The sequence below is a fragment of the Saccopteryx leptura genome, chromosome 13 (genome assembly GCF_036850995.1).
Source record: "Saccopteryx leptura isolate mSacLep1 chromosome 13, mSacLep1_pri_phased_curated, whole genome shotgun sequence".
Classification (NCBI taxonomy): Eukaryota; Metazoa; Chordata; class Mammalia; order Chiroptera; family Emballonuridae; genus Saccopteryx; species Saccopteryx leptura.
In genome coordinates, this window is record NC_089515.1 from 40,118,483 (window position 1) to 40,140,758 (window position 22,276).

The 22,276-nt window shown below is 41.5% G+C and overlaps 1 protein-coding gene across 1 annotated transcript in view; it reads left to right on the plus strand.

The window, feature by feature from the left end:
* LOC136384921 (elongation factor-like GTPase 1) overlaps positions 1–22,276 on the plus strand; it is a 90,388-nt gene that overhangs the window by 9,585 nt on the left and 58,527 nt on the right. Inside the window, exons 7-15 of the mRNA XM_066355571.1 lie at positions 1,785–1,999; positions 3,890–4,013; positions 6,383–6,459; positions 7,409–7,545; positions 8,903–9,025; positions 11,273–11,372; positions 11,714–11,865; positions 12,092–12,258; positions 14,319–14,457. Coding sequence (XP_066211668.1) covers positions 1,785–1,999; positions 3,890–4,013; positions 6,383–6,459; positions 7,409–7,545; positions 8,903–9,025; positions 11,273–11,372; positions 11,714–11,865; positions 12,092–12,258; positions 14,319–14,457 — 1,234 coding nt within the window. The remainder of the gene's footprint in view (positions 1–1,784; positions 2,000–3,889; positions 4,014–6,382; positions 6,460–7,408; positions 7,546–8,902; positions 9,026–11,272; positions 11,373–11,713; positions 11,866–12,091; positions 12,259–14,318; positions 14,458–22,276) is intronic.

Here is a 22,276-nt window from a genome sequence, read left to right on the forward strand (position 1 = left end):
TGGAAATGGGGAGAGACAGTCAGACAGACTCCCACATGCGCCTGACTGGGATCCACCCGGCACGCCCACCAGGGGCCACGCTCTGCCCACCAGGGGGTGATGCTCTGCCCCTCCGGGGCGTCGCTCTGCCCCGACCAGAGCCACTCTAGCGCCTGGGGCAGAGGCCAAGGAGCCATCCCCAGTGCCCGGGCCATCTTTGCTCCAATGGAGCCTCGCTGCGGGAGGGGAAGAGAGAGACAGAGAGGAAGGGGGGGTTGGAGAAGCAAATGGGCGCTTCTCCTATGTGCCCTGGCCGGGAATCGAACCGGGGTCCCCGCACGCCAGGCAGACGCTCTACCGCTGAGCCAACCGGCCAGGGCCTCTTTGGTTTTTTTATGACTGTTTTTATTTGTTTGTTTGTAGCAAGAGAGAGACAGAGACAGTAGAGGAGAGAGATGAGAAGCATCAAATCATAGTTATGTCACTTTAGTTGTTCATTGATTGCTTCTCATTCATACATGCTTTGACCAGGAGGCTCTAGCCAAACCAGAAATCTTAGGCTTCAAGCCAACGACCTTTGGGCTCAAGCCATTGACCATGGGATTATGTCAGTGATCCCACGCTCAAGGGGCAATCTCACACTCATCTTGATAAGCCTGCACTCAAGCCGGCAAACCTGCACTTATTCAGCAAACATTTACATAGTTACATGTTTAATAAAAGAATTCTTGAATGTCCATCGTGTACTACAGGTTGTGAATGTAATGACAGGTCAGAGTTTGTATTTTCAAAGATCTCACAGTGTGGAGGTGGAAACAGACCATTAAAAAGAGATATTTGGAAAACGATGAAATAAGCCCTGGTGTGATTTAAGAGTATAAGTGAGGGCTGCTTCACCCAGAATGGGCTCAGAGGGAGAGAGTGTTAGGAAAAGTTTCACAACAGAAGCTTTGAGATCAAAGGAAGATAGTATTTGCCAAGTAGAGAATTGTAGCAGGGGCATTTGAGAGAGAAGGAGTAGGATGTATAGTCACAAAGGCTAGAAAAAGCATAGTACAGAGTTTTATTCAAAGAAGCACAGATTTTGTTATTCCTGAAAAATCAGATCATGTTACGCAGAAAGGAATATAGGGCTTAGATTATGTGAACCTTGTATGTTGTGCATACAAGAGGTTTGAACTTTCTTTTTCAAGACAGTGGAGCACCATTGGGGAGACCAGCTTAACATTTGTGAAGGGAGGGAATGTAGAGGGTGGAGCGGTAAACCGGAATGGATCAGTGGATTTGGCTCCCTGATGAGATGGACAGGGACGGGTCCAGGGGAACTACTTCTGCCTGTGGTGGGGCGTAAGAAAAGGTAGGAAATAAGATTGCTTACTTGAGAATAAAAATAGTTGGGAGTTAGAGGTTGGGAAGAAGGCCTGAAGAGAATGCTGAGAAGTTCAAATAGCTGATGTGAGAAATGGCCAGGGTTGCAAACTAGGATCGTTGGGGGTTAGAAACCATGAGCTTCTAATCTCACTAGGCCTCAGTCCTAAAAATAAATTAAAGATATGACACATTAGTGTTTGCATTAAAATAATCACAAAAATAACCTTTCAAAAGCCTTACAATTTAGTTTTGCTGGGTTTAGAAAGAATGGGTTGATAACATGGCAGTTATCTATCATTATAAATTTCAACTTAATATGAGCCCATACAGACTGATGGGTGATTCTAGGGTTAAGCTGTGTTGGTGATGGAGTCTCCTATCAGGGGCAAGCTAAGCATCTGAATGATACTCTGCCATTTCACCGTCTCTCCTAGATTAATGCGCTCACAGGAACTCTCTTTACTTCTAAAGTTCTAGAAGAAAGAGCAGAGAGAGAGAGTGAATCCCAGGGAAACCCAAATTCTGACCCAGGAGAGCAAGTGTATGACTGGAGCACTGGTTTGGAGGACACAGATGACTCGCACCTTTACTTCTCTCCAGAACAGGGGAATGTGGTGTTTACAAGTGCAATCGATGGGTGGGGCTTTGGGTAAGTTCATTTGCATCTAATTAAACCTCTGGATTTTACACATAACTGATTTTTTACACTGAATTTTTTATCTTGAAGTCATTGTAAATGGACTACAGTTATAAGAAAGAAAACAGAGTTCTCTTTTTACTGATCCCTGGAGTGGGCAGCAAGACGGAATCGGTTTTCTTCTTGAGGGATGAACAGTCTGCGCAGTGAATGTCTGCCATTGAGGTTGTCTCCTCACTTGTGGTGTAGTGAGTAACGTGGGGGCGACCGGGACTGCTCCTCTCAGCCCTCCATGTTGGGAAAGCTGTAGGTCTACGGAGTGAAGTAAGAATTTGTGGAGACAGGTTCCCTCCTTCAGAAAGACAAAAAATTTTCCAATTAATAACTGGGAAATAAAGCTTTTCTAGAGTGAATTACTTTGTAAGTAATGGACACTTGAGGCCAGCTCTAGAATGTCGGCAGTCTGTAACCATATAATTTAAATTTTGATTCTTGATTGGCTGTTTTGTCTCTCTGCCCTCAGTGAGAGGGGACATAGATATTTATCTTTAGCTGTTTCTTAAAGTGTCTGCTTTTGTTTTTACACTCCTGCCTGATGCTCTTCACATTCCTGGTTCTACCATAATCATTAACTTCCACTCCCCAGCTTATTGCTCCCACCAGGCTACCAGTGTCCTGAGTGAGGACCAGCTCCTTGGACCAGGTTGTGGTCATGCTGGATTCCAGCGGTACCACTACTGACCGGCCTGGGAAGCAGTGTCTGAGTGTGTTCACTTTGAGTTCCTCCTGCAGAGGGTAAAACAGCAGCATCTTTTAAGATGCAGGTACTGTGAGAGTTGGACTCAAACTTTAGATTGAACATACAGTTCCCTGTAGAAAAGAGATTTTTGTTCTAGGTTCTTTAACCAGATATTGCACACACTGTATACAGCACCCTTACTTGTCAGGTGATTCCTCTCGCATGGCTGAGAGCAAAGCTAGTGCTGATGGGTTTCTCAAAGGGCCGAGGAGAGTTAAGTGTGTGTGTGTTTTCTGTTTACTCCAGGGTGCTAGAAACCCCTTTTTGGCCAGTTCTGGCTGTGAAGTTCGTTTTCTTTGTAAGCAATAGTCACCGATAGCAGGGAAGGGCTGATACAGTTTTTGTCGGCATAGTTGGGACAGGCAGCTAGAGCCTGTATTTCCTTGGCTGTTGTCCTCCAACCCCATTTTACACGTGCAGAATTTAAAAAGAGCTATAGCGTGAATTCTGATTCATGTGAGTGTATTCAAAATTGGGCAAGAATATGGACTTTAGCGCCAGACTGCTTGGGCTTGAATCCCAACCTCACTTACTATGTATGTAATATCTCTGCTTCTTTATCCTTTTCTGTAAGAAGGGGGAGGTAATTAGTACCTGCCTCCTAGGAGAGTTCAAATGTTTACATTTGGCAATACATTTGAAGCACTTTGAATAGAACCTGGCACAGGAAAACTTGAATGTTAGCTATACAGGCATCCTCAGGTTACGACACAGTTTCGTTCCTATGACAGTGACGTAACCCAAATTTTGGTGTAATTCGAAACACACTCTAGCCTAATTCAGACGGAACACTTGCACTTTTAACAGTCCAAAATAGTGTACATAAGTATACTGGGGAGTGCTGACTCTCACTCATATGCCATGTTACTGTGTATTTTTTTACTGTGTGCAACCAAACTAGTTCGTCCACGTAGTCAGTAAGTACGACACTAATGGCATGAGGTGAAACACTCACATCACAGTTTTTTGTTTTGTTTTTTTAGTTTTTATGGGAGTGAGCATCATAAACCCAAAATATCATATGTCGAGATTGTCCTAACCCAAAACTCGAGGACCCCCTGTACTCATACTTATTACTAATAACATAAACACTTTTCTTTCAGAATTGAGCACTTCGCCAAGATCTACAGTCAAAAAATTGGCATAAAAGAGGAAGTTCTTTTGAAAACATTGTGGGGTGATTATTATATAAATATGAAGGCTAAGAAGATTATGAAGGTTGATCAGGTAATGTGGCTTATGTCCCTTTTGAATGTTGGTTACTTTCTGCCCTAAGAGAACCTGTACTGTAACACCTTTCATAGATGTAATTTGGCTTTGATTTATGTGGGGTCAGTTCATGAAGGATTTTTCATTTTATATATTTGGTTAAAGCTTGTGAATCTTCAAGTATTGTTTAGAGTTCTTTATATATAGGGAAGAAAGAATTGCTGCTTTTTCTTTTACTAAAGGAGAAAATTCTCCGATCCTGGTCACTTGAAGGTATGTATATATTATGCATCATGCATTTGTGTGACCCCCTTTACTATGGAGAGACATCTCTCTCACACACCTCTGTGTGGCCGACACTGTATTATTTCTAGTCTCAGCGGAGGCCTTCTCTCATCAAATCCAGTCACATGAGTACCGATGGGAGAAGCAGGTGCTCCCTGGAACCCTGCCTTTGTAGACAGAGGTGGTGCAGGACTGCTGGGTCACATGCCTCAAAGTTTTCTTTTTTTTAGAGAGAGACAGAGGAGAGGGAAGATCGAGAAGCATTCATTTGCTATTCTACTTAGCTGTGCACTCATTCATTGCTTCCTGTCCCTGACAAAAGTGATTGAACCTTGGTGTTTTGGGATGACTAACCAACTGAGCTAATCAGCCAGGGCCACAGTTTCCTTTTCTTGAAGCTTCTTTATCAGTGTAAAATTCAGGGTTTTATAAATTTGTTTTTGTTGAAGAGCATATATATTCTTTTTATAAAGTACTCATAAAGGCACAGGAAAAAACAAAAATCAGAAAACAGCACTGTGGTTTCAATTATTTTCATTTCTTTTGGATAGATATATACATCCCCCAGTTGAGATTACACTGTTTATATAATGCTGTAGGTGCCTTTTTGCTTGACATTATGTCTAAAAAAAAAGAAAGAAAGCATTGTAAACATTTCCCCTTGCTTTTAAAATCTTTTAATAAACAGTATATTTTAAAAAGGGCCAGTGCAGTGATGTGGGAAAGAGAATGGTTTGAGAGTCTGACTTTGTGTTTGAATCTCGGCTCCAGCACTTAGCAGCTCTGTGGCCTGCACCTCAGTTTTTTCATCTGGAAAAGGAGGTAGGGTGGGCATGGTGATTACATGACATCATCTAGGAAAAGCCTTGAAAACATTTCCTGTCACATCAGTACCCTGTTGTTATTCTGTGTTGTGAGTGCACCATCATTTATTTAAGATTGGACATCGTTTCTATTTCTAGTTTTCAAATGTTTTGATATAAGTAAAGGTATGGTGGGCATCTTTGCATGAATTTCTGTCTTCATGATGACTTTTCTTTTTAAACAAGCGTTCAGAGGTAATGAATTAATTTCCTTATACCCTGCTTCTACCTTTTCAGAAAGGAGGCCTCAGTTTATAGTCCATCAGATGTGTGTGTGAGAGCATGCAATTATTTTGCATGCTGTGATAAGAAAAGTGGTAGATTCTTTAGTTTTCAATTTCCTTTTCCTTGATGATGATTTTTTATGTTTAAGAAGATTCTTTAGGCCCTGGCCTGTTAGCTCAGTTGGTTAAGAGCAGGCATCCCCAAACTATGGCCTGAGGGCCGCATGCGGCCCCCTGAGGCCATTTATCCGGCCCCACCGCACTTCTGGAAGGGGCACCTCTTTCATTGGTGGTGAGAGGAGCACTGTGTGTGGGGCCCTCCAACGGTCTGAGGGACAGTGAACTGGCCCCCTGTGTAAAAAGTTTGGGGACCCCTGGTTAAGAGTGTCACCCTGAAATGACAAGGTTTGGGTTTGATCCCCGGTCAGGGCACACATGGGAAGCAACCAATGAATGAATGACTGAATAGGACAACAAATGAATGCTTCCCTTCCCCCTCCCCTCTCTCTCCCTTCCTCTCTCTGTCTTTTGGAAAATCAATCAATCAATCAATAAATTAAGCCCTGGTCGAATAGCTTGGTAGCTTGAAGGGTCATCCTGGAGCATGGAAGTTGGTGGTTTGATTCCCTGGTCAGGGCACAGACAGGAGCATCTTGACGTTCCTGTCTCTCTCTCCTTGCCTCTAAAAAATCAATTTTTTTTAGCACGAAGTTCATGGGAGGGCCTGCACAGGCAGAGTCAAGTCTTCACTCTCGGCTTGGGTGTTACGTGTTTTTTTAGGACAGTAGTGGGCAGCCACAGTGATATGTCCCCCAAAGGGTCTCATTGTTTGTGACGTCCATAGTTCCCAGAGGAAGAGAACAGTGTATTTTTATAACTACTTTCCTAGAATTTTACTAGAATAAGTATTTTCTAGTAAAAATGAGACTTGCTGATAATACAACATGTCAAGAATCAATATTTAAGATGCCTGTTAAAGACTCAGAAACCTAAGCTTATGTATTCTTTTTTGCAGGCAAAGGGAAAGAAACCGTTATTTGTGCAGTTAATCCTGGAAAATATATGGAGTTTGTATGATGCTGTCTTGAAAAGGTGAGACTGTTATAAATTGTTTATCTTTGGGCAGTAGGATCTGTCTCACTTTCCAGTTTGTTGAGTCACACTTGGGAAAGCTGAGATAATGGAGAGAGCGAAGAGGGCCCGTCCAGCTGTGGCGATTCCAGGCGTGGGGACAACTTAAAGGAGTATGTGTGACCCAGGTCGGGTCACAGAAGGGACAGTACAGAAGTATTTCATAGTGTGCTGAGGTGAAGAGATAAAAGGATGGAGAGAATACATTGGACCTTCATTTTTTCAAACCCAGTTGAAAATACATAAAATAGTAATAGCAGTAGGCAAAGTGCTTGGTGTCTAGGATCATTAATGGGGAACCTGGGCAACAGCTCCTTTGATACGAGTGGGAAAGAAAGTTTGCTTTAGTAAGTTTAGTTCCTAGCTTATTCCAGAGTTGGATTAATGCATTTTTAGCATGTGTTTATAAAACTACTTCACCAGCTGACATAGCTTGTTTAAGGAGATTGTGGAGTGGTGCCTCAGGAGAAGTGTTAGAGGTTTATGTAGAAGTATGAGAGTGGAAAACTCTTGGACTGCTGTCAAAGGGGGGAAGGTGAGGGGACCGGGTGGAGGACAAGGAGGGATGGGGATGGAGGGAGACTTCGCTTGGGTCAGGGAGTGCACGATGTGCGGTGCAGATGGTGTTATATTGAGTTATAAACTTAAAACCTGTATGGCTTGGCAAACCATATCATCCAAATAAACATAAATTAATTTTAAAAGTACAAATAAATAAAGTTATAAGAGTGGAGATTGAACAGTCCTATAGTGTGGCAGGAACCTCTTCCAATCATTTTTAGTTTTTTATAGAAAAAGTACATTAGGAATAAATGTGTCAAATGTTGAGTTTCTTTTCCTCACAGCTCCTTCATATTTGTGTGTGACCTTCTCTTCCTCCACCCACCCTCCCCATGTATGTTTATTTTAGGGACAAAGAAAAAATTGATAAAATAGTGACTTCTTTAGGATTAAAGATCGGAGCCCGGGAGGCACGACATTCAGACCCTAAAGTCCAGATCAGTGCCATTTGCAGTCAGTGGCTGCCCATCTCTCATGCTGTTCTTGGTATCCTTTATTTTAATGGTTTTTAATGAAGTCATAGTTTTGACAAAACAGGAAAAGAAAACAAGTTATTGTCAACCAAGAAATCCTCTGGGAATAATGCATTCCAATCCAAAGTAAGTCTTCTGTTGTTTTTTTAAGTGTTCTACTATGAACCTGTATTTAATACTTTAAAAATTATCATACTAATACTAATTAGTATACATATTTATACTGATACTAGTTTAAATGAATGCTCTTCTAAGATTTTTTTTTTTTTTTTTTGTATTTTTCTGAAGCTGGAAACGGGGAGAGACAGTCAGACAGACTCCCACATGCGCCCGACTGGGATCCACCCGGCACGCCCACCAGGGGCAAAGCTTTGCCCACCAGGGGGTGATGCTCTGCCCCTCCGGGACCAGAGCCACTCTAGTGCCTGGGGCAGAGGCCAAGGAGCCATCCCCAGCGCCCGGGCCATCTTTGCCCCAATGGAGACTTTGCTGCGGGAGGGGAAGAGAGAGACGGAGAGGAAGGAGGGGGTGGAGGGTGGAGAAGCAAATGGGCGCTTCTCCTATGTGCCCTGGCCGGGAATCGAACCCGGGTCCCCCGCACGCCAGGCTAATGCTCTACCGCTGAGCCAACCGGCCAGGGCTCTTCTAAGATTTTTTGTAGTAATCTGTAACAATAGGAACTTTTTTACTTGACTAAGATTTACATATAAGTAGAGAACTGAGAGGTTTATGTTAGATCACTGCTGTATTCAGTACTATTTTTCTTTAGTGTTTTGATATTTTCCATCGTGTTAATGATTCCAAAAAGACTTAATTTTAAATGGATTACATTAACTGAAGTAATTTTATAGATGAATTTAAACTCTTTTCATTGACCTGCATGTGCCAGACAGTACCCATGTGCAGGGCAGGGGTGCACTGGGAGTGAACCAGCTGTGTTGTTCAACCCAGAGCGCTGATGGATACCTGCTCCTGTGGTGACACTGGCTCTGCTAGGGGGATTTCTTGTATCATTGCTGGTGGATGATGGTGATTTTATAGAAATTTATATAATCTGAAAGCATACAAAAAAATTTTAGGATTTCAAGGCACAGGTACCTGAGCTACTAACTAGGCTCTCTTGTCCTAACTTGTTCTTTGGGTCATCAGTATGTTAGAATATCTATCATAAGAACCCTTTCTGGGCTTTAGGGAGAGTCCATGAGCTCTCTGGAACTGCATCCATATTTTGAGATGTGACGCATATATAGTCATGTTGCCTTGCAGCCCAGGCATTTGCTGTAGAGACATAAATTTAGTGGCTGTTGTGAATCTGTCCCTTGGTGGAGTACTCTCATTCAAGTTTATGAGTCCTTAACAACAGATTTCAGCTATGGTGTGTCAGAAACTTCCTAGTCCCCTCGATATAACATCCGAGAGAGTGGAGAAACTGATGTGCGCAGGATCACAAACGTTTGACTCTCTTCCACGGGAAACCCAGGCACTGAAAGCAGGTGAGGTAAAGATGAACACGGTATGCTCGCTCATTTTGATTGTCCTAGGTCAAGGCTACTGTAGAACAGTTTGCCAAATGCCAGTTTGCCAAATGGCCACTTCCACAAGTAAACAATTGCATTTCCCCCCAAGGTTTCAGTTTTTGCTCTAGCCATTTTTCTCTGCCGGTGGGATGGAGGACCAGAGGCTCAGAGACTCCTTCCTTCTGCATTATCATTTCATAATCTCATGACGATGCTTTATTCCATTTTCCTAAACAGCCAGGATGGTGTCCTGAGCTGCCACATTACCCTCCGGACTGTGGAAGCATGGTTCCCAGGGCTGTGCTGTTCCACAGTCATCCTATATATTGCACCCCATGGGAAGGGCGCCTCCCTTTCCAGGCTCTGTAAGGCCCCGTGAACTTAATCTGTGTGCATTCACTGTGTCCACTTCTTTTTCTCCCATTCGGTTGAATTTGCAACCTCCATTCCCCAAACCACTTCTCTGCTTTTCCCGTGGTCACTAACGACTCCCCTTCGTTAAACCATCTGATTAGATCTGTCATTGACATTTGACATAGTTGTCACTCCTTCCTCAAAACACTTTCTTCCCTTGACTTCTAGGCTTCCACATGCTTCTGCTTTTCTCCTGTCTCTGTCTTCTTATTTTTAATCTCTTTTTCTTGTTACTCTCCATCTTTCTGACTGGTTAAATATGGGATGCCTTCAAGCAAGGCTCAGTCTTTGGTCTGCATCTGTTTTCTAGATGCATTCACTGTCCTGCAATCTCATTCAGTTTCAAGGCTTTGTGTGACAACAATATGCTCGTAATTCCCACATCTGTGTCTCCAGTGCTAATCTGTTTCCTGAACTCCACACTCGTATGTCCAGCTACACATGTCCTCTCTCTACTTACTTAGCTAAGCCGCATTGCAAACTTACATTCCAAACTGGGCTTCTTATCTTATCCCAATGTGTGTTTCTCCTGGTTATTCCCGTCTCAGTTATAGAGACTTCCATCCTTTCATTGGCTCAGTCTGAAAGCCTTGGGGTCATCCATGGCTCCTATGTTTATCTCACACCCCTGCATTCAGTTCACCTGCAAATCCTGATGATTCTTCCTTTCAAGTACACCCAGAGTTCAGCTACTTCCCAGAGTTTCCTCTTCTGCCTCCCCGGGCCAGGCACCCGTGCTCTCTGACCTGTTATTGCAGTAGCTTTCCAGCTGGCGTCCCCACTCCTGCTCCTGCTTCCGGTCAGCACTCTGTCGCCCTGTGGCAGTGAGCCTGTTACACTGTAAGGTCACACGTGTCACTCTGTTCCTCAGAGCCTTTCAGAGCACCCCAGGCATGACTTCTGGTGCATGTTTAATTCTGACTTCTGGAATTTTTGTTTGTTTGTTTGAATTTTACTGGTCATCTTTAACTTAAGTATACAGTACAATGTTTGACATGGAGTGATTTTTTAAAAACATTGCTAACCAATTTTGCCCTGCCTAGGTAGCTTAGTTGGTTAGAGTGTCATCCCAATACTCAGAGGTCGCTAGTTCGATCCCTGGTCAGGGCACACACAGACATAGATTGATGTTTCTGTCTCTCTTGCTCTAAAATCAGTAAGTAAATTTTTAAGAAATTACTAACCAATTTAATATCTCTAGATAGGCTAAGAAAAATGTCAGTATGTGCTGTGAAATTGTATAATATTTGAGTTGTGAAATAAAACTTCATACAATTGTGTACAATTGTATACTTAGAGGAATTGGCATGTTTATAATAACCTTAATTTATTTCTAGGATTTTTCATTACTGTCATGATAATGCATTTTTGTCTATTTTCTAACTTGTTAATTTGGGGATTGGAAAAATTATTGATTTTTATGTAGTCTATCAACAAGCTTCCTTGTTGACTGTTGACCTTTGGTAACATTCCTCAATTCTAAACTGGGTGAAGGGAAACACTTATTAGGGCTTGTGGTGGGTGGTTAACCCATTTTCTCGTTTCAGTCCAGTTCTGGGTAGGAGTTCCCCAGCCCTCCTCCCACTGTGAATTTTAATTTCCTTTCTTCTTGCCAGTTCTACTTGTTCTCACTCTACTTTTCCAGTGATTTTATAGTTTTCTAAGTGGAATTTTTATTGTAGTTGTAAAAAGAAATACGCTGCTTCCACATTTAGATGATACCATAGTCAAAGCATCTTAATTGTTTCCCAGAAAAATCTGGATTTTTAAATGAGGGGAAAAATACATGTTTACTTTCTATTTGTTTAGCCTTTATGAAATGTGGAAGTGAAGATACTGCTCCAGTTATTATCTTCGTTTCCAAAATGTTTGCAGTTGATGCTAAGGCTTTGCCTCAGAATAAGCCACGGTAAGGAGAGGGGAAGTCGGGGCGGGCAGTGGAGGACGTCTGGTGGGAGGACGGGCATCCGAGATGTCCATGCTGTGTGCCAGGCTGTGTGTGGGATGCGGGCTCATCCCTGGCAGGTCCTGAGCTGAGAATAGCTGGGGACACAGCATTCTCAGAGAAAGCCCGACAGGCCTTCTTTCCTGTTGCTACAGCTGGGGAGAGAACTTGGAGGAACCTTCTGCCTGGAAGGGACCTGGGGCCAGTTGTCTTTACCAGTCACATAAATATATGCTGCTTTCCTGTTTGAGCCACTGAGAGATGCTTATGTTGCCAGGTGTTGACATATTTGTGATATCCTGTAGACCTCTCACTCAAGAAGAAATTGCACAGAGGCGTGAGCGTGCAAGACAAAGGCACGCAGAGAAGCTCGCGGCAGCACAGGGCCAGGCCCCCAACGAGCCCCCCTCAGACGGGAGCGCCCTTGCAACAAGTCCAGATGGCGAAGAGCGGAGAGGTACAGCTCAACAGGCTTTGGTGCAGTATATTTCTTTTGCTTAATTTGGGACACTCATTCCTTAGCTCTTGAACTTCTAGTTTTAATTGTAGCATTTATCAATATGTTTTTATTCTTAGTGTTTCTTCCCTGAAACTTGGCTAAATATATGTCACACCCAGTTTCCAGGCAGTTCCCAGAGAGGAGACAGTGTCCTTGGCATTCACTCTCCATTTGTATCTGGCAGGTGATGAGCAGCAGGTGGAGAGCATGACCCCGAGACCTGTGCCACAGGAGGAAAGCAGCCAAGAGACTTTCATTGCGTTTGCGCGGGTGTTCAGTGGTGTGGCCCGAAGAGGGAAAAAAATTTTTGTCTTGGGGCCCAAATACAGTCCTCTTGAGTTTTTACAGCGGGTAAGAATTGGTAATAAAATATTAGTGTATTGTTTTTAAGGTTTTGATACTTTTCAGACTGATGAGATTGTTGATTACCTTACTGGTAGATTTATTTTGTCTCTAAAAAGGCATATTTGGATGATTTCTCCTCTTGTGTTTCCTTGGTAATACATGGGAAACCTGTCTCAGTAACATTTAAGAAACTAAACTAGTAGGTATACCAAATTTTCAGGCCTTAGTAATTATAAGGCTTTTCTTTTCAAGGCTAGAAGAAAGAACTGGTAAGAACAGATGTCATGTTAGAGCCAGGACAATGACAGATCTTCAAGAAATAGGGAGATCCAAAATCTTGGTGGCATGGGCCACTAGTGACCAGTTGCATGGCATGGCAGGCATAGCCCAGGAACTGATCACAGAGGTCTCTAAGGAGGTGAACAGCTAGCATTCATATACACCTGAGCCACTCTGGCCAGGTAACTTAGTTGGTTAGAGTGTTGTCCTGATCCGCCAAATATGCCTGAGCCAGAGGCCAACAAGGAAACCGCAAGCTTGAGCTATCGCGGAACATTTCTGAACATTAGTAACCTGTACACATAGCAATTAAATAATGTAGGTCATAGGAGGATGAGGATGCTAGCGGTCCAGGGAGCCAGGCAGGATTAGCAAAAAGCAGTAAGACAGCCTGTATTTGTCAGGTTCCATGAAAAGCCTTGCTGAGACCTGATTGGTATAGCTTTAAATCAGTCCCTGTTGGTCATGAATCAACATTTTGCAGTGTGTTTGGTGTATCTGTCTTATTTAGGTTATTTTAAATGTTTTTCATTGAAGTTTTATTATTTTTTTCATAAAGATTTTTAATCATGTTTATTAGACTTATTATTCCTAGCCAATATTTTGTTGCTAGTCTAAAAGTTAGTATTTTAAAATATGTATATTCTATTGTTGATCTGTAGACATAGTTAACTTTTGTATATTGATCTTGTGTGTAGTGACCTTGCTAAACTTTCTTACTAATTATAATTCATCTGTAGTTTAAGTGAATGTTCATATTGTCTGTGAGTTATTCTGTTTCTTCCTATTTAATCTTATAACACTTCTTTCCATCCTATCTATAGAGCTACCCTGCAAAGTTGTCACTGATCAGAACATGTACATTTAAATGTAGCACATGCCTGAAAGGCCATCATTTTTACCAAGTTTCCAAGTTTAACCTAATACAATAGCGTCTCTCTCCTCTGAGCTGCAATGAGGTTATTTGCTGTATTGCTTTTTTTGTCACTCACTGTGTTTGTGAAGTTGGTTATCTTTGTGTATGTTACATTCTAACGTTCTCTCCACAGCGCTCTCCCAGTGCATTGGGCCTGTAGGTGCCAAATATCAGCTGGTGACTAAAATGCTTTCAGGGTACCAGCTGTATATGGAAGTCATTGAATAATTCAAGACAGTATCTTGACTATTCTTCAAGATATTGACTAATTCTTTTTTTTTAAATAATGCTTGACAAAACTTGAATAATTCAAGACATATTTCCACAAGAATAAATGTGATGTAAGGGGAACTGCTAAAGCTGTTATCCTCGTAGCATATTTACATGTTACAGTTAATCATTTTCATGTGTTCCTGAGCTCTAGCACTGCTGTTGTTGAATTCTTGAAGGACAGTATAAGATTAAAAGATTTTGAAATGATAATAGTAATAATGAGAGTTGAAATAATAGTACAGTCATCACCAGAATGGTGTGTGACAGCGTTCACATAAATGGCAGCGAGGGGTTATGTATGGGGATTTTTGTTTATTAGCTTATATGGTGTTACAACAGAATTTATATTACCTGAGCCATAAAACTTATGGTTATTTGAGATTCTTGACTATTTTTAAAGATATGAGGGGTTTCACTCTATCAGATTTTATTCATAAAGTGAGACTTATTTTTATATAACATATCAGATTTGCATGTTTCAGATTTATATGAACTGTGATTGCACTACATCTTATGAATGAAAATAGCTTTATAGATATTAACTAGTGTTTTCATGTAATTCTTTCTAACTTACCTGCAATCATTTTTCTTTTCCCAGGTGCCATTAGGCTTCTCAGCTCCTCTTGATGATGTGCCCCCGGTCCCCCACATGGCGTGCTGCACTCTGGAGCACCTGTATCTTCTAATGGGACGAGAACTGCAAGATCTAGAGGAAGTGCCTCCAGGAAATGTGCTCGGTAGGGCGGTGCTGCGTGTTGTGTGTATCTCCTCCGAGGAGCTACCTGACATGTCACAAGCTTAGTGAACTTGAAGGAAATGACTGTTCTCTTTTTTAGTTGGCTTCTTTTTTATGGTTTGCTTAGACTTTCATTTAGTGCATTTGAGTGATCAGCATGTAGGTCAAAACTTTCTGTGAATTATGGCAGTTCTTTAAAAAAAATAGTACTGCTTAAATAGTCTGTGAATGCTCTAAGCTGGGGTCCCTTTTGTTTGTTAGCAAAAGAATTCCTGCTCACATAAGTCAGTCTAGATGACTAAGACTCTTTTGATTCTAAATAATTGGGAACTATTAAGGCTTATGTTTCTTGGAGGACAATCTTATTTCAGTAATTAAGGTGTTTCCCTTCCTAGTGTTCATTAGAAGGAACAGTAAACTTTTAATTGGTTACTTGGTTGGGTTGGTAACCCATTTAAATGCTCCATCAAAACATCTGGAACTAGTTACCAGCCTTAGAGTCAGAATTACCTTTTTAGGCACATTTCACTTGTTCATTGATTAAGAACTGGAGCGTATATAGCAGTAGCAGCAGTTTCATAAACCAGATGTTTAATAAAAGCAACTCTTTAAAGCTAGGAGTTACTTTAAGGCAGGACAGAGGAAAAGGCCAGGGATTCTGGTTCATTAATATGTGAAAAGCAAACAGCCCGAGAGAAAGCCATTGATTTGAGAGAGGGAGGAAAGCGCGGGGGGTGGGGGGAGGGGGCGGGCATTGACAGAGAGAGAGAGATAAAGCATCAACTTGTTGCTCCACTTAGTTTCATTTAGCTGTGTACTCATTCATTGCTTCTCGTATATGCCCTGACTGGGGGGTCAAACCCACGATCTTGGCACCCTGGGATGATGTGCTTTCATGGAGCAACCTGGCCAGGGCCACAGTGCCTCTTTTTACTTACATGTCTGGTGGTTCATACTTGTTGTCTGTTGGGACATTGGTTGAGAGTAGAACTGAGGCTGGAACTTGTGGCCTTTCAATATGGCTGCTTGGCTTCCTCACAGCCTGGTGACTGCGTTCTGCAGGTGAGCATCCCAGTAGGAGGAGAAAGGAGGAAACTTTATCAGCTTTTATGACCCAGTGGCCAAAGCCTTCAGCCTCACTTCTGTCATGTTTTCTTTATTAGACAGAAGTCATGAAGACTGGCCTATATCCAAAGGGAAGGAACTAACTCCACCTTTTGATGGGAGACATGTCAAAGAATTTGTAGACATGTGTTAAAACAACCATACCACTAATTGTAGATAATTTTTTGTTTTCTTTTATATGTTAATAGGCCTGTGGTAGGACACAGATTACAAATTAAGACATAGTGATGTTTATAGTGATCATGGCAGGCCTGCAAATTTTATTCTTTTTAGTCTTATTAGCATAAGGAAAAAGTTGTAATTCCTATTTAATAGGAAAGTATATAGTAGGGAACGATGTGACTGATACCCATATGCTTTCCATCAGAAACGGTACAGCGTCAGATTTATCAAATGCAGATGAAAAATTCTGTTGGAGGAGGAAATGAAAACATTTTATGGTGTTCTTGAACAAGTCAGTGTGGATGTCAGGGTCTGAAGGAAAGTTCTTTAATATTGGCACTTAAAAAATGCAGATTTCACTTTTGAACTCAGCTATAACTCACTTGGAGAATTATACTGACTGGGTAGGTGTGGAATAGATTTTATGGTCTGGAAACAGTTAATTTAAAGTTTAAAATTATTTAATTCCAACCTGATGTTTGAAAAGTTGGTATATATGGGACAGGAGAGACCTCACATGTTTAACAAACAATAGCCTTTTGTTCACTTCCTTCCCAAGAATATCTCTAAAAGTAAATGTTTGCTACAGATTCCTGTTAAATTGTGAGGGGAAATTGAATTAGGATTCCAAATCTTTAGCCTTTTCTTAGACCCTTTCAGATTTCTTCCATATGGTTAAATCTTTAAAATTTCAGGGGCATATTTTAAGGGGAAATATGATATTCCTCTTTTTATAGCATGAGGAAAATAATAAATACTACCAAGCCTTTTTCTGAACTGGTTTTATTTCTGCCCATGGTGGGTTGCTGGGTTGCTAGGAAGTCAGTGTGGTTTGAATGAATGTGTGTGTGTTTTCTTAGTCAAAGGGGTAACTGAGGAGTCAGGAGCCTTGAGAGGCTTGACCAGCAGATTTGATTTATTTAAAGGGAAATCTCAACAGTTTGTGATTCTTAAGCCTTATGGTACTTTTGTAATACTTCAAATTCACTTGCTAGTGAATTTTTTATTATTACCAACATTTCCAGTAAGAATTTATTTTAATCAGTAAATAACTATTAGCCATACTAGTCTCTTCTTAACATTGACTTAATTTCAATTGACTTTTTTTGTGTGTGACAGAGACAGAGAGAAGGACAGATAAGGACAGATAGGCAGGAAGGGAGAGTGATGAGAAGCATCCGTTCTTTGTTGTGGCACCTTAGTTCATTGATTGCTTTCTCATATGTGCCTTGACTGCAGCCGAGCCAGTGACTCCTTGCTCAAGCCAGTGACCTTTGGACTCAAAGCAGCAACCATGGGGTCACATCTATGATCCCATGCTCAAGCCAGCTACCCAACAGCCAAGCTGGTGACCTCAGGGTTTTGAACCGGAGTCCTCTGTTTCCCAGTCCAATGCTCTTATCACTGCGCCACCACCTGGTCAGGCTCAACTGACTTTAAGACTTTTTATTTTACACATGATATTGATTTTATTCCTCTGATATCTAAGAGTTACATGTTTTATTTTTTTTTTAATTTTATATTGCTTATAAAAATATGGTCAATAATAGGGTGATTAACTTTTGTGGACTGGCAATTGAAAATCACTGTTGTGGCCTGACCTGTGGTGGTGCAGTGGATAAAGCGTCAACCTGGAAATGCTGAGGTCGCCGGTTCGAAACCCTGGGCTTGCCTGGTCAAGGCACATATGGGAGTTGATGCTTCCTGCTCCTCCCCCCTTCTCCCTCTCTGTCTCTCTCTCTCCTCTCTAAAATTGAATAAAAATAAATTTAAAAAAAATAAAAAGAATTTCAGCTCCTCTGAGGTCTTTAAAAAAAAAAAAAAGAAAAGAAAATCACTGTTGTAACCTGCATATTCTTTTCTTAGGCATGATCTCTCCTTTCAGTATTCATATCTTTTGCTTAAGTGCTTTTGCTAAAACTCTTGGGCTATGATGCCACAATAATGGTGTCTCCTTCCTCACGTTGTAGGAATTCCTATGTGCATTACAGTGTGTTACCCTGAGATTTGATCTGTGCAATCTTTATAATAAAAATAAAGTATTCTCCTGTTTCTGTTTTATAGATTAATTTTTAAAATGTGTATAGCTGTTGAGCTTCATTCAGTGGTCTTTTCCACATCTTTTAGGTAACACGTTTTTCTCTTTTGACCCACTTACTGTGTGAATCATTTTAACACATTTTCTAATATCAAACCAGTTTTGTCTTCCTGAAATAAACTATTAGGTGAGTGTATTTCAATATGTTAATAGAGCAATGGTTCAATTTGTTGATAGTTTTTTACATAAAATCTTTGTAAGTTTACTGGATCTGTATTTTTTTGGATATATATTTATTTTATATTTGTGGAGTTTAGGTGTCAGCATTATACTAGTTTCATGAAGCAACAGATCAGGGAACCGTTTTTATGGTTTTTTATTTTGTGGAACAGTTTAAATGGCACGAGAATATTTTGGTCCTTAAAAAATTTAACTTTAGCCTGACCAGGCAGTGATGCAGTGGCTACAGTGTTGGACTGGGATGCAGAGGACCCAGTTTCAAAACGCGAGGTCGCCAGCTTGAGTGTAGAGTCGCCAGCTTGAGCATGGGATCATGGACATGACCCCATGGTCACTGGCTTGAGCCCAAAGGTCACTGGCTTGAAGCCCTAGGTCACTGGCTTGAGCCCTAGGTCGCTGGCTTGAGCAAGGGGTCACTTGCTCTGCTTTAGGCCCACTCCCTACCCCCAGTCAAGGCACATATGAGAAAGCAATCAATGAACAACTAAGGAGCCACAACGAAGAATTGATGCTTCTCATCTCTCTCCCTTCTTGTCTGTCTGTCCCTATCTGTCCCTCTCTCTGATACTCCTCTATCTCTGTCACACACACACACACAAATTTTTTTTATTTTTAACAGCCATGAAACCAACTACTCCTGGTTGTCAATTGTTAGTGTTACTAGTTATCCCTTCAGGTTCTTTTTACTGTTCCTGATGTTGATTTTGTTACCTCATGTTCTCATAGATAATCATTCATTTCAGATTGATTATCCAACTTGTTTGCATGGAGACTAATACTAATATTGATTATAATAATGAAATCAAAGGTTAAAAAAGAACTATAATATATACTTAAGAGTGACTATCTTATTTCTTGCAAATGAGATAAATACATTTTACCTTGTGAGACTTGCTTTTCATCAATTATGGTGACAATCTCTTGGGTGTTCAGTGAATGTCGGTGCAATGAATAAATCAGTTAATAAGATCACTGAGCTTGGGTTGAGAGAGCACATAAATAGAGCTGTCATTGTTTATCATTTATTGTTTCAAAGTTTAAAATATCTTCAGGTACAAAAGTAAGTTGGAAAGATGGAAACTTTTTTTTAGAGGTGAACACATTTGGTTTTAATTATAAATATTCTGGAGTTTCATGAGAGCAAAAATCCTTTGAGTCTGAACATTTCTCATTAAAGGCTATCAGGACAGTGACATTTTAGTGTGATAACATTGTCCAGGACCCCAGAGCCAAGGTGATGTTACCACTGGAAATTGTTTGTTTAGCTCACGCCATATGTTGAAACTAATTGCTTCTTCCTCCCCTCGGTGTGTCCCAGGCGTTCTTGCAATCACCTGGGTACATCCTGGGCTGGAAAAGGCAAGGCTTTGGATGTCAAGAGAAGCAGAGGTATTCTGAGTCTCAGCTCATTCTCCTTATCTTTGCTCCACTCAAGAGGAGAGTTTTGCCTACCAGGCAGTGGTGCAGTGGATAAAGGATCGGCCTGGGATGCTTAGAACCCAGGTTTGAAACCCCAAAGTCCCTGGCTTGAGTGTGGGCTCCACCATGAGCACGGGGTCACTAGCTTGAGCATGGGATCACAAATATAACCCCATGGCCACTGGCTTGAGCAAGGGGTCACTGGCTCAGCTGAACAACTAAGGTGATGCAACGGAGAATTGGTGCTTCTCATCTCTCTCCCTTCCTGTCTGTCCGTGTCTCTCTCGCGCTCTCTTGCTAAAAAAAAGAAGAGAGCTTTGTCCTAGACTTCCTAAGGCCAAAATTGTCCCCAGGAGTCACTTGAAGCCCCTTTCTTATCTTTTGGGATAAGGGTACTCCCAAGGGAAGACAGGGCCCAGATGCCCCCATTGTGATTTTGTACAGTGTTCTCCAAGGTGCGCTTTGTTGAAACGTAAGCTTCACTGGTCTCTTCTCTCTAATTCTCTTATTCTCTATCCCGCACTGTGGCACCTGTGCTCTGTTTTGCAGTGTTCTTTGAAATGTTTTATGTTACATGAATCTCCTGTGCTCATTCAGCAAAGCTCTTCTACAGCATGGGCGAGGGTAACTGGAAGCTGAATGCTCGGGTTCCTTTTCCCCACCCTCACGTTTTCCGGCCACTTTGTGGTGGTGGAATTTCTGTAAATACTGTAGTCTCTTTCTGGGCTCTATTTGCTATTCTGATGTTTTTACCAATCTATATTGATTGATTTTGATAATTCAAGTAACTCATTTTTTAATCTAGTTTTTATTGCCATTCATCTCAATTTTTTACTGTTCTTGGACATTTATTCCTCCATATTAACTTGATGTCATTTTATCTCATTCTAGTACATTAAATATCTATATTAACAGATTTAATTTTATTTGCAGAAGTAAGTCATAATCACTTTTACTATAAAGCTCAACAATATAGGGAAAACTAGGGGTAATTACTCTAGGTGTTCCCAGTATAGTGGATATTCCTACGCCTTATATCCACGCATGCATTTATACAAATACAAGTGTTCCCATAGTAGGATACAGTTTTATTTGTTTGAATTTGTAAGTTCATTTGGGAGGAATCTACATTTTTTACTGTACTGAGCCATTTTTAGTGAAAGGAGTTAGGAAAGGACTGGGCTTAATTAAACCCAGCACTGTGTTGTCCTGGTTCCCTAACTTTGTCAGGACCAAGTCATTGCAAACAATTAAAATTAGTCCAGTGCTAATCTCTTCTAGGGAGAAGCCCTTCCCATTTTCATACAGGGTCCTTTGCTGTGGACCTCAGGCCTGGCTGTCTCAGATTAAGTCAGAGCAGCAGCCAAAGTTAGCTCTGCTGCAGGATCTTTTGCCCTTGGCCTTCTTACTCTGGGGTATTTGTGAGGTCCACAATCTCTTCTTTTGACTTCCGGGGAGACCAACCACTGTTTTGGTGGCATAAATTAATTCTAGTATGCCTGGGTGACTTTTTATCTAGTTCCATATTTCAAAGTTTTTGGCATTTGGATGAGACCTTTTCCTGTGTTAATATAGCCTTACCCTAATTTTTACCTTTCTTTGGACATTTTTACTTGAGATTTGGGGGTGGACAGAGATGGGGCAGGGAGGAGGGGATATCACTGTGTTTGATAAGCCTTCCTTTCTCAGGATGCATTATTTTTTACATGTAGTAAACTATTGTTTACTCTGAAAAGATAAGCCTTTGCTTAATTTTGTAGCCTAATCATTCTCTCACATGTCTTTAGCCCTTAGTATGTTTGGTTCTCTACTACCCACATGGTTAGATTCCCACACTGGCTACTTTAATTTAATCTTTCAAGTTAATTTTAGGCCCTTCACAGTTTTGATTCCAAACCAGCTAATGAGGCAGCCTCTTGTTGAGAAGCAGCACTGCGTTTCCCAGTGGAGGCCTCTGACACATTGGCCACTTTCATGGCAACTTCCAGACCTGAATGTTTATCATTATAAAGTAAGGTTTGATCCGGTGATCTCTGTGGCCTTGCCCTTTTTCTTGGTTGGTTTTCTAGGAACCTGTTCACCTCCTGAGACTTGGGTTTTTCTATCACCTTTAATTGCTTTGCTGTTGTCAGTGTCTTGTCTGTCTGCCCTTCTATCTGTGGATTGCTCTAGGTGACATTCAGAAAGCCATTGGACATAGAGGCACTCCACCCCTTTAAGCAATGTCTTCTCACAGCCAGGAGCTTTCAAAAAGCTCAAGGACAAGCTGCACATGGCTGTGCCTCGAAAGAGGTTCAGACAGCTTTCTCATCCTTAAACCAGTACTGAGGCAGTGCCATGTTCTCTGAGAGCACAAGCGGTGATCATCACTCACACTGGCCTTGATTTCTGGGCAGAGATTGAGTGGCTAAGTCTGTTCTCTGAAGCCATCATGCCAGTCAGATTGCTAAAAGGCTTATGCAGCCGCTTGTTGCATCTCTAGCCAGGGCTACAGCTGCACCCAGAGGAACACAAGGGGGCAGCCTTTCCACAGATTTCCATTCCGGCTGAACAGAGAACAAAGACGGGTGTCTGTGTGAGTGTGAACAGGAGCCTATTCTCTGTACCAGAGCCCATGTGTGACATTTGTAACCTTAACCTTTAACTCCATCTTTATAAAGATACTAAGCTGTTGGTGGACGGGCATACGAGTGCTCTTTGGGTTTTGTGCTTTGTGAGCCAAACATAGTTAACACAAGCAGGATTTCTCTGCAGAGGTCTATAACCTACCCCTTTGCCCAGCCCAGATTTCTGCACAGGGCAGGCAGGCGTTTTTTATTATCATGTTTAGAGGTGC